The sequence below is a fragment of the Mizuhopecten yessoensis genome, unplaced genomic scaffold (assembly GCF_002113885.1).
Source record: "Mizuhopecten yessoensis strain PY_sf001 unplaced genomic scaffold, ASM211388v2 scaffold4999.3, whole genome shotgun sequence".
In the NCBI taxonomy this organism is placed as follows: domain Eukaryota; kingdom Metazoa; phylum Mollusca; class Bivalvia; order Pectinida; family Pectinidae; genus Mizuhopecten; species Mizuhopecten yessoensis.
Window position 1 is genome coordinate 1,033,319 of NW_018405829.1, and position 12,921 is coordinate 1,046,239.

Sequence of the window (12,921 nt, forward strand, 5' to 3'; positions counted from 1 at the left end):
AAAAGGCTCAGGATGTTGATATTTAGTCAGTAGCATGCTGGGAACAAGGACTACTATGTTTGTTAAAGTGAATGACTTTGACTTATATTCAAGGTCACAGGGATCAAATTTGTTAAAAATCTTTAAACGACCTCTTCTGAATAACCATGGGTCCCAGGATGTTGATACTTTGCAAGTTGCATCCTGAGATGAAAGGCTATAAAATTTGTTCAACATAATGACTTTGTTCGACTTTCAATCACAGGGGTGAAATGTTGAATGAACTTTAATCATAAATACTGATATTTTGCCTGTAGCTTTATTTAAGATCACTTTTAAGGTTACAAGTGTGAGATTTATACCAGGTGAGCGATGCAGGCCCATTGGGCCTCTTGTTCATAATTCTGTGATGATTTGTCTTCTTACTTTTAAAATAGAACTTTACAATACAGTTGTACGGATAACAATATTTCTTTCCTGCTAAGAACCACTTATTAGTCTTGGGGTAGTGCATAATTAAATCCTCTTTACGCCTTGGTTTTTCAGAAAACATACCTTTATACATGTAGGATTAATATATGTTATAATCACAGATCTGAATAGTTTTTATAGCTGAATTAAAACAAAAACGTTTTTAAATTTATTCATCTCTTTTTACCTAGTCATAATTCTTATTTTATATATCATGAAATTTGATTTTTTTGTCAGTTACATTTTTACCTAGTTGTAATATGAGATTTTTGTTATTAATTTTTGTAAACCTTGATTTTAATTACCTCATTTCTCTTACCAGCAACCTAAATCAAGGTCCGACCCCTTTTCCTTTTTTCACAACAATTAATACTTTTATAAGTCTACCTTTATAAATCACTGAATCCTTAATAAGGTATGCCAAAGCTTTGCTGAAAATTGTAGGCAAACTTTTGATGATATTACTTTTTCATTCCATGAAGAGAAATATACCATATACATTTGCAATGTTGTTCATGTCTGATTTTGTAACCCTTTACATCTCCCCTAAGCTTATTGCAACTATATGTAAGATCATCAAACTAAGTTATGGTACATAAAGGAAGAGGAATAACCTTTGGCCTCAAAAAGAGAAAAAAATATTTCTAATTGCTATTTTGTGTACGACCTAGGAAGGGCAGTGTGTCACACAACACCAAAATCAGGTCACGATGACATATATTTTGACCTTTGACATCAATAGAGGTTTCATGCATGTATTGCCATTTTCATGGCCTAAAAGAACTCTCAGTTGTGTGTGAAATTTAAATCCCACCATTTACTGCCAGAAAGAAAAAAGGAAAAAAATATAGTATTTTAAAATATGTCAATGTTATATCTCTTATGTACACTTAACCTGCTCCTAGTTGGCTGTGTTTGACAAGTGTACCCTGATGTGCTGGTATATGTTTGAAATGTTGGACTCCATGCATCAGAGGCAGTTAATGTGTCAGACTTACACCTATACATTTTTAACGTGTGGGCGGTCGCCCATCCAACTACTGACCACACTCGACATTGCTGAACTAGTGAGTGGGTCCCTGGTTATACCGCATCACTGGAAAAGCTAGCTTGCCAGTAAGACAGTATTTACTTACCCCTCTTTTACCTCAGCTGTTACAAATTTAACATGGTCTTAGAATAATAAAATGAATAGTTTATTTTTCAGAAGCTGTTGGTTAAGTGATCAATAATTACAGGCCCTTGTGATTTTTTTAGTTGAATGTGTGAACATGTGACATATACTAGAATAAGGAGCAGTTAGAGAAAAAAACCCATGACCAAATAGATCTGAAGCAGTGGTATGTTGGTACATTAAATTGTTTTTACCACATAAGGAGGTGTTGGCACCTGAAATGCTGTGAATACATGTAGTATTAAGTCATATGTCATTTGATAATTTGGGGGGACTTTGTAAAGCAAAAACTATTTCTGTGACGAATGCTCAATTTTCAACTCAAACTTAAATTATGGAAATAATAGTTTCTTTTACGGATAATTTATTATTATTTATTTTAATTTGTTCTCGTGTCCCACATTATGTATGTATCTGAGATTGTTAAAGTGGTGCAGGCCTCGTGGGCCTCTTGTTATTCCTGCAATATTAATACATGTAGTTATAGTTTATTAAAAGAATTTCAACACTAAGTTGTATTTTGAAGTCATTTTTACTTCACCAGACACAGTGCTGGCATGCTTATACCAAAACCAGCAGTTATTTGTAGATCAATTATTCGTCTTGTCAACTGTTCTCTTCTAAAGAAAACAAAGGTAAAACCTTCGTTTAGTTTGCCCCCACCCCTCTCATACCAACCATAGTACAATGATATAAGGTTTCTACACCTGATTTTGGTCATCAGTTAAGATTAAAGGGTAAAAAGTAATGGGCAAATCGTCTGTAGTAAAAATCTTTTGTACAAGTTTGGTCATGTTTACACCATAGCAAGGTGTCAAGTTCTTCACCCTATTGGATTTTGACGATTATCGGTCAAGGTAAAGGGTCAAATATCACACTTGACCACTTTGAAGGTACTAAAGTATATATCTCACAAACTCCTCTTCAAAGTTAGTATATATATTGCATCATATAGTATGATAAAATTGAGTTCTACACCCGATTATAATTTTATGGTTATTGGTTAAGGTCAAGGGTCAAAGAACACAAGCAAAGTGGGGTGAAGGGAAAGGGGAGTTTCTGCTCACTTTATTTTTATTCCTTAACAATTCCTTTTTATATTGCCCTTGATGCATCAACAAACCTTTTCATAACTTGACATTTTGCAAGACATATTTTATGGCAACCTAAAAAGGTTTTAATTCACTCAACAATGTCTACATGCCTGTCAAGGATTTGACTATTTGTACAAATCGTGGGCAAAGATTTTGGCGATAAGGACATAAACCAAATAGGGACCAAAACATATTTAATGACCATCGCCGAGTTATTTTCATTAAACAAATGATTTTTTCTTCGCTTCATTCACGAGCTGCTATTTTTCAGGCTGATTTGAAAACAAGATAGCTACATGGACTTGAGATTTGCTGATTTTCACTTTGAATCTATACAAGTTTCACCTGGAGAGTTTTAACAAAATTGAATTCTCCTTATAAATTAAGGTATTGAGATTCCTGAAGGAACTTTAATCAAACTTGCTAGGAAGCATACAATTCCTGTTCTATGGTGAGCTCACGAAGCTATTCCCGACACCTTTGACTTCGCAAATGGCCTCAAAATAAAATTCAACCACTTAAGCTCGCAATTATTTATTATAATACTCCAGGACTTAACACATAGTGTGATGCTGCTTATACATATAATTATTCACTATGACGATTCCACTCTGCCAATAAGAGGGTTTATAGCTTTCTTTTGTTAGTCTGTACATGCTATATCACTTGAGCTCCCTTCGGTCTAAAACTAGCAACCATATTGTGTTCATACACGTCTCCAAATAGTCACAACAACACAGAATATTGTTGGAACTTTGATTTTATTTACACAATAATTACTATACATACAAATATAATGTACACAAAAACATCATATACACAAACCACTCTTGAGTCAAGGTCCACTAAAATAAAGGAATTGCCTCTCCAGTACATGCAGTTACTCTGTAATAACTAAAGGAACCTTATATTGGCAGTAGAGTGTACACTTACAGCAACTCATTATCCATAAAGCAAGGATGTGACTTATAATTGATACAGATATTTATGTTCTACAATGTAGGTAGAATTTATTGTTAACATTCTACACTACATAAAGCAACAATCTTTCAAACTAAATCTAAACCAATTTTGAGTTGAAAATTTGCATAAAATACATTCACAACTTACATTTAAAGGTTTACAGGTAACACCATTTGCGTCTTCATCTATTACCTTACTCTGCAGAGCTTGAGGTATACACCCACCCACTGCGTTATGATCTCATATAGTACACTTGTATTTTTATTGAATTGTATATTTGCAATCTACAATGTCTGAAAGAAAGTGTTTTTATTACAAATTAAATACTCTAATGTTCTCACTAAGTTTTGAAATAGGGGGTTGACTGAATAGTGGGTTGAGTGTTAATACGCTATAATGTTGACCTACAATGTATATGTATTTTGAAAAAAATAGCTGATTCAAAGTTGATGAAATGCAGGCTACTTTTGCTGGCAAACCGACTTTCAATGAGAACACTACATGTACAGTTGTGACAAGTTCTAATTTATGTAAAACATCACTCAGGATAACCTTTGATTAATGTTCAACTAAAAATGGAAGAGAAAACAATATTCTTTGGTAACAGTGACCTTGAACTTGACTTCATACACCCTACAAACAGGGAACGGAACTTTCTTCAACAATGATCAACACACATGTAGTGTGCATAATAAGGTCTTTAAAACTTCAGATATAACCTGGATAAATAATACATTCTACAAACATTCTGTTTTAATTTTAGTAACAGTGAGCTTAACTTTGTTTACTCCAAAAAACGGGAACTTTCTTCAACAATGACCAAAACACATGTGAAGACTGGAAACTACAGCGTCATCAGAAAGATATATCACCTGGATAAATAAGACATTCTACAAATATTCTTTTCTAATTTTAGTAACAGTGACCTTAACCTTAACTTGAAACCTCACAAAAATGATAGGGGTCTTGCTTCAATGATATCCTTCAACATAACTCAGAGAGCACTGGGGTAATGAAAACTTCAGTTATCACGGAAAAGGACTAACAGACAGACCAATAAGAGATGAAATATAGCTAAGACACTCTCAACAATAAATACAGTGACGTTGATAAATTAGAGACAGTTGGTGTTGTTTACAAATGGGGTTATAATTTCCCACAGTTGGTAAATATTACAACAAATGTAGATATAGATTGTCACAAACATGAAATGTAGTAATTTTTTTCTCAAAGTTTGTATAACAACAAATGTAGATATAATTTCTCACAGACTGTTAATATTATTACGAAAAGTAGTTATAATTCCTTGCAGATGGCTGCTAATGTATCCAGCACACTATAAGGGCAGATTGTCTATGAATACTGTCGCACAAACTTGATCATGACTTCGGATCCTCATCTTCTAGATTCAAAATAAAATCCCACTCCTCTGAAATTATATAAAAGCATACTGATTGATAGAATATGATTTCACATGTATTTGGTTTTTACTTTAAATATGAATTTCCAGTTAATGTTTTGGGTGCTTTTGCATCCGTCGTCCGTCTGTCAACTTTTTCTTTTGAACAACTTATTCGACGAACTGGAGGACCTAGGGTCATGATATTTGGCCAGTAGATACCTGGGATGAAGTGCTATAAAGTTTCCACATTAAAATGACCTTGGCCTATTTTCAAGGTCACAGGGGTCAAATACGTTAAAAAACTTCAAACAACAATATCCTAAGAACCATTTGGACTAGAGTCATGATACTTGGGTATGTTATGTAGACCAGCTGTGTGAATTGTTTTCTTTATTACAGTAATGAGGTCAAAGGTCAACTTTAAGTGCAAGTCGGGAGTCAAAGGTCAATGTGGGTTAAAAGCTTTTAATTAAAATTACAAATTTCAAACAACAATATCTTCAGAACCGTTTAAGAGATGTTATAGTGTCTTGTTTCTAGTTACCAAATTTGGTCTTAAGTTACCAATCTGTCAGTTTCATCTAGCAAAAGAAACAGGTGAGCGATACAGGCCCTATAGGTCTCTTGTTTACTAAAAAATCCCATTCATTCATTAGTGGATAAGACCTATACAATGCACTAGCAGTAGATATACATGTAGGACCTACCTGTGGTAATGGGTTGCACAGACAAACGGGCCTTAGTGAACAGGGCTATTTTTGACAAAGGACCGCCAGAATCTTTCTGTTCTAAATACATTTGTTTCAGTTCACTCAATGGGATAAACCTTTTCAGCATCCTCTCAAACTTCACATCAACCATGAACCATTTTGGAGACCCTTTTTTTGCACTCCTACAATGGTTGAAAAATATACAGAACAATAATAATATCTAGTAACAATACTTATATCTATAAAGTTAATAATAATATCTGGTAACAATACTTATATCTATAAAGTTAATAATAATATCTGGTAACAATACTTATATCTATAAAGTTAATAATAATATCTGGTAACAATACTTATATCTATAAAGTTAATCTACCGGTTCAGATGCTGCAACTCAGAAAATCATTGCAGTGATTTTAGTTTGGACCCCTTGCTGTGACCTTGCTGTGACCTTGGAGTAATTAGAACAGACCAGCGTATGGTAAGTGACATTTTGTCTTATCATACCACTTTTTTTTTTATAGATTTAATACAAATACAAATACAAATTCATTCCAGACATACAGTGAGCAAAAGATCACAAGGACGTAACAAAAATCCCCAAAAAATTTAAACCACCGATAGTTTTATAGCAATATTACAAGTTCCTAAACTTGCCGTTGTCATGTAGTTGCAGGTGAACTGTTGTGATCCATCAATGTTTTTCTCTACTGTTACATTCCTACAATCATACCACTAAAACTGATCACAAGAGATTTTAAATTACAATATTTGACTAAATGATTTCTCTACTTACGAATCATAGTGAATGTCCTTGGGGTCGAATTGGGTATGGTCAGGGTAACTCTCCTTTACAATCTGTGGACATACATGTACAACCATGTAAGTTTTGACGTTCCATGTTATAACTAAAGCTACAATTGTTAAAGGCTTAAACTCTAGTGGGCATTTGGGGTCCCTTACACATGCATGCTTTAATTTGATATGGAGACAGTTAAGTATTGGCCAAAGCTTACACCAGATATTCCTTGTGTTTTGAAGAATATCACGTGCACTTATATTTAAAAACAAGAGTACAACGGGGTGGAACAAAATACACACCTCAAATGCCATATAGTGTTATATACTTACTTACATTGAAATAAGATCTGCATCATTCTAAGAGTGGTTAGCTGACATGCTATAAACAAGAGGCCCAGAGGGCCTGTATCGCTCACCTGAATATGTTTAAAATAATTGGTATGAAGTAAAGATATAGCACTCCATGGTAGGTGCTGTAAGTACATATGAAATTTCAGAAAGATCCATCCAGGAGTCTTGAGATATAGCGAGAACAAACTTCAAACGGAGCCCCCCCCCTATGCACCTAGGGGGGTCATACCCACCGTTTATACAAAATTGAGTCCCCTTTGCCAAAGGATGCTCCAGACTGAATTTGGATAAAATCCCTTAATCCTGATGGTCGAAGAGTTTGCTATATTTCCCCTATTGGGCCCCACCCCTTAGTCCCCAGGGGGGCCAGACCCACCGTTTATACAAAATTGGTTCCCCTTTACCAAAGGATTCTTCGGACCAAATATGGAACAAATCCTTTCATTCCTACAGAAGAAGAAGGATTTTAAAGAATTTGCTATATTTCCCCTATTGGGCCCCGCCCCTCAGCCCCAAGGGGGGCCACACCCATCATTTATACAAAATTTGTTGCCCTTCCCCCAACGATGCTTCTGACAAAATTTGGTCAAAATCTACTGGGCCGTTCAGGAGAAGTAGCGTTTTAAAGGAAAAGTTGACGGTTGGACGGACGAACGGACGACGGACGCTGCGCCATGGCATAAGCTCACTTGCCCTTCGGACAGGTGAGCTAAAAATGAAGGAGAAAATCTTTGGACAAAAAATAAAATACTGAAATGAACAAAGGGCAATAACTTTTGCAAAATCGTTGTATCAAAATTCTTTAAAGGGAGACACAACTTCATATCATGATTATATTGTATACCAAGTTTCAAAGAGATCCTTTGAAAATTGTAGGAGGAGATTACCAGACAAAAATCAAATACTGAAATGAACAAAGGGCACTCACTTTTGCAAGAATTGTCGAATCAAACTTCTTTTCAAGGAAACACAACAACATATCATGATTATTTAGCCTACTAAGTTTCACAGAAATCCGTCAAAAAATGTAGGAGGAGATCTCCGGACAAAAAATCAAATACTGAAATGAACAAAGGGCAATAACGTTTGGAAAAATTTCGAATCAAAATTCTTTTAAGGGAGTCACAACTTCATATCATTATTATAATGTATACCAGTTTCAAAGAGATCAGTTGAAAAATGTAGGAGGAGATTGCCGGACAAACAAAAGTTTACGCCGGACAGACGGACGGTTGGACAACCACATAACATACATGTAATACCGTCAAATTTGACGGGCGTATAAAAATTAGAGTGAAAAGTTAAACTTTGCATATTTTTCATGATAGTAAAGTAAAAAATGCATAGGTTGCAATATAACTGATATCCTTAAAAAAAACAATGGAAAATCCTGCTTTTTGGCCCTTTGTCAATTGTTCCTCTAATGATGGTGTGCCAGCTAACAGGCCATTTCATGTTATTTTCACCCCAGAAAAACAATTTTAGCATCACCCCAGAAAAACAATTTTAGTATCAACTTACATTTTACCATAAAACATATTTTGATGTTAAATAATTTTTACAGTACAATGTAGACTGTAAGAGTATATATGTAATGTCAATAATAGTGATTGTTAGGACTCAAGATATTTGAGTACTTGTACTTTTCCTGAGGAACTCACTGACATTTTCAGAACCCACTGTATCTCTTCGAAATGAGCCTATTACAAGAACAATTAAATTTTGTCCACAAACCAATTTAATTGTAAAATGGTGTTACATGTAGCACCTTAAAAGATGAACCGTAATTTATGTTCAACAAATTGAAAGGGTACCCGGGGCCTGTGCTTTGACGTAATTAGTGCCGCCCACCACAGGTGTACAATAGGGTTTAATATTTTATCGAAATGACTATCAAAACAAGAGGCCCAGAGGGCCTGTATCGCTCACCTGAATATGTTTAAAATAATTGGTATGAAGTAAAGATATAGCACTACATGGTAGGTGCTGTAAGTATATATGAAATTTCAGAAAGATCCATTCAGCACTTGAGATATAGCGAGAACAAACTTCAAAGAGAGCCCCATNGGGGGGGGGGGGGGCCGTTAAACCCACCAATTATATAAAATTGAGTCTCCTTGACCCAAGGATGCTCCAGACTAAATAAGGATAAAATCCCTTAATCCCTAAGGTCGGAGAAGGATTTTAAAGATTTTACCTCTATTTCTCCTATTGGGCCCCACCTTTCCGCCCCCTGGGAGACCACACATACTGCTTAAACAAAATTGAGTTCCCTTGGCCCAAGGATGCTCCAGATTAAATTCGGATAATATCCCTTAATCCCTATGGTAGAAGAAGAGTTATAAAGGTTTTACCTATATTTCCCCTATTTGGCCCCGCCCCTCAGGTCCCAGGGGGGCCACACCCACCGTTTATACAAAATCGGTTCCCCTTTACCCAAGGATGCTCCACACCAATTATGGACCAAATCCTTTCATTCCCACAGAAGAAGAAGGATTTTAAAAATTTGTTATATTTCCCCTGTTGGGCCCCGCCCCTCAGCCCCCAGGTGGACCAGACCCACTGTTTATAGAAAATTGGTTCCCCTTCACCCAAGAATGCTTCAGACCAAATATAAACCAAATCCTTTCATTCCTACAGCATAAGAAGGATTTTAAAGAATTTGCTATGTTTCCCCTATTTGGCCCCGCCCCTCAGGCCCCTGGTAGGCCAGACCCACGGTTTATACAAAATTTGTTCCCCTTCACCCAAGGATGCTTCAGACCAAATATGGAACAAATCCTTTTATTCCTACAGAAGAAGAAGGATTTTAAAGAATTTGCTATGTTTCCCCTATTTGGCCCCGCCCCTCAGGCCCCTGGGGTGCCAGACCCATCATTTATACAAAATTTGTTCCCCCTTCCCACAAGGATGCTTCTGACCAAATTTGGTTAAAATCTGCTCAGTCGTTCATGGCTAGTAGCGTTTTAAAGGAAAAGTTGACGGACGGACGAAGGACGACAGACGACGGACGGACGATGAACGCTGCGGTATGGCATAAGCTCACCATGGTCCTTTGGACCAGGTGAGCTTACAACGTTGTGTCAACTTGTATGCGATCAACTGATATTAACCTGTTTAAATGATAATCTGCTTCAAATCAGGAGCTAAGCAATTCACCCACTTCCGGTTCTTGTACACCATAACTCTTTATACATTTTGATAGTTATTTGATCAAATAGTTTTTAACTCCATCATATACCTGTTGTCTTTATTTATATTTACTTACACATCTGGTCAAGTTTAAACTTCAGGAAATTCCTTTAAGTAAGTTTTATTCTATGGAAAGCATGATTCAATTTTAAGTGAGAATCTTAAGGAATTTCTTAAGTTAAGGAATGTTTGTTAAACCGGAGCTATTGGACTCCATCACTTACCTCACAAATACCAGCGATGCCAGGGATCTTGGTATTACTGTGATAGAAAAACATCTTCTGTCCAAGTCTCATATCATCTCGCATAAAGTTCCTTGCCTGTTAACAGACATGACACATGTACAGTGGCCTGACTGTTTGTATGGACTGATCAGAGACTTACCGGTATACATATTTCTAAGACAATAATTAAATGTTACTTAAAAGGAGTTTTTCTTTCCAAAATTTCACATTGTTATTCAATAAGGCGGACTACTATAGACATTTCGATTTTAAATTCTTTGTCAAATTTTAAAGCATCCAAATACAGGTACATTTGAAACATATTTCAACATCCCATCTATGTATCTATATTTCAACCTTTGGCAAAAGATCTTTCCCAAATCACCAGTGCATTTCAGAAGCAATTATATTAGAATAAGTAATGACAAATTTAAAGTTTAGTTTGTACCTGGTAATTCCGCACCCCATCCCAACAAGCTGTTTGATTTTCACAAGCTTTCAAGTCTTCTATGCCAAACTAGAACAGAAAATAAAACATTTTTCAAATGAATTTTGTTTATCAAGCAACTGGGAAATGTTTAATAGGACCTGATCCATGCATATTTCATTACAGGTAATGATTTATGTACAGTTGAGCATTGTTTATTAGTTAGGCCACTACTAATCCAATTACAATTTTCTAAAGCCGGTGTTTTAGGGAACATATATTGGCCATTATGTACAGAGAGATACATTTATATATTGAGACAAAATATTTGGAGTAATCCAGCCCCAACGGATCTACATGTACTCGATATTTCCTGGACACAAATTTAAAAGTGGCTGAATTATCAATGCTCCGCTTAACGGAAGTATTTTGTGGAACATAATAACTGTACAAAACCTTCACATCAACTCCTTTTTCAAAACGACTGTCAGGTTCGGACTTCATAAGCCAGTGTGAATAGCATGATGTTGCTTTCTGCTCAGTGTTGGTTTGGGATGTGTTGCTGGTTTTAGCAGTTTTGTCATTAGTGTCCCTCTTTCTCTTAACTCCTGCAAAGTACAATGTGCATTATTCATACTGCCAAACAACAAAAATCAATATCAAGAGTAAAACTGAAAAATAACTTCAGAAAATAAGTTTCAGTAATAAATGCAATACAGGTATATATATTTTCCTAAAAACCAAAGAAAAACATCTCTAATGGAAATAGCTAGGGGTTTGCTGTGAGACACAATGTACAATATTCAGTAATTGAAGGAGAAATATTGAGGGATACAAAGATCCAGATGGACTGTAGGCAGATGAATGGAAAGATGTAAGAAAATATGCACAAGATCGAGAGTTGTATACAAAGGGCCTGCTCCATCATTTTTGTAGTGGCCATATATTTAAAAATTTCAGTACATGTATAACACTGTACTTTCCAAAGGGCTAAGGTCAAGTTTAGCAACAAAGACACTTTAGGCCAAGATACATGAACTGGGGCCTGTTCGTTAATGCAGAACAACTGGTTTGACCGTTTATAAATGTAATATTTTCCGGTATAAATCTTAGCGGACCTGCAAATGTTTATGCAGGCCATGCAGGGCTTTGTCAAGACTCGTCTGAAAGCAGCATCAGATTACAAGGTCAGACCTTATTTAATAAACGAACAACAGTGGTCCGACCGGTTATAATATAGCATATTTGGTTAATTTATGTGAAATATATTAGCAAAAAAAGGTAAAATGCTAAAGACAAAATAGCTATCAAAAATTACAAATGGTCTGTACAGTATTTCTTATTCAGGCTTCATATGCCTGGTATCAGACTTAACAATCTGCCTACCCAAAATTTCTTGGTGCAGCAGGTTTGGAAATAGCAAGGAAGTTGTGATCAGGAATAATAATTGTTGGAAAAAGGGGACATAACTCTACACATATATATAGTAATCATATAATGGGACACTAAGAACCAATTTCAGTATTTATATGTATTAAAACAGTAACAATCCACTCAACACACTCCACATAATTTTATTTTTCTAAAGACATACCAGCAAACAGCAATTGCGGAGAACGATTGAATTGAAACAGCAAAGAAGTTAAGTGAAAGCTAAGACAAACATTCAACACAGGGCCATAACTCTATGTAATAGTGTATATATATATATCATATGCGATCGACACCCGATTTAACTTCCCAATATATATTGTATAGCAAATAACTTTCTTTAAATCTCTATATAAAGATGGATAATTTTACGATCATACAGCACTGAACTTGAACTTATACTCCAGACAGTGAGATACAAAAAAGTCGATTAGCAAAAATCTGCAATAACAGTAACAGTAATACTTATAGTCTCTATTTGTTACTTATCCATAATTAAAGCTCGCAATAAAGGACCAGAAAAAAGCATTCTAACCTCGTTCTGTTCGAGGCATTGTAATAGGAACACCTTAACAATGAAACCCTTGATGACAGATGATGTTTTCTAATGTTTACAATCTTCTCAACACATGTGTTTTTCTCCCGCGCTATTTCACAAATGACAACTTCCGATCGGAAGTCTGTTTGACTCATGCGTATTGA

General features: G+C 35.5%; 1 protein-coding gene across 1 annotated transcript; it reads right to left on the minus strand.

The window, feature by feature from the left end:
* Window positions 1–3,466: 3,466 nt before the first annotated feature.
* Window positions 3,467–12,894, minus strand: LOC110450136 (thymocyte nuclear protein 1-like). Its single transcript, XM_021497420.1, has 7 exons — window positions 12,755–12,894; window positions 11,245–11,396; window positions 10,810–10,878; window positions 10,362–10,457; window positions 6,590–6,651; window positions 5,791–5,975; window positions 3,467–5,110 (listed from the first exon to the last, which is right to left on the minus strand). The coding sequence occupies exons 1-7, from the start codon at window positions 12,771–12,773 to the stop codon at window positions 5,061–5,063; spliced, it is 633 nt and encodes a 210-aa protein (XP_021353095.1). The 5' UTR covers window positions 12,774–12,894; the 3' UTR covers window positions 3,467–5,060.
* Between the last annotated feature and the right edge of the window lie 27 nt (window positions 12,895–12,921).

Excerpts from the sequence above, each read along its gene's own strand:
- LOC110450136 (XM_021497420.1), bottom strand. Across the intron at positions 10,458-10,809 it reads ATGGGGTGCGGAATTACCAG|GCAAGGAACTTTATGCGAGA; the intron begins GTACAAACTAAA and ends GTCTGTTAACAG. Across the intron at positions 6,652-10,361 it reads GCATCGCTGGTATTTGTGAG|ATTGTAAAGGAGAGTTACCC; the intron begins GTAAGTGATGGA and ends GTATGTCCACAG.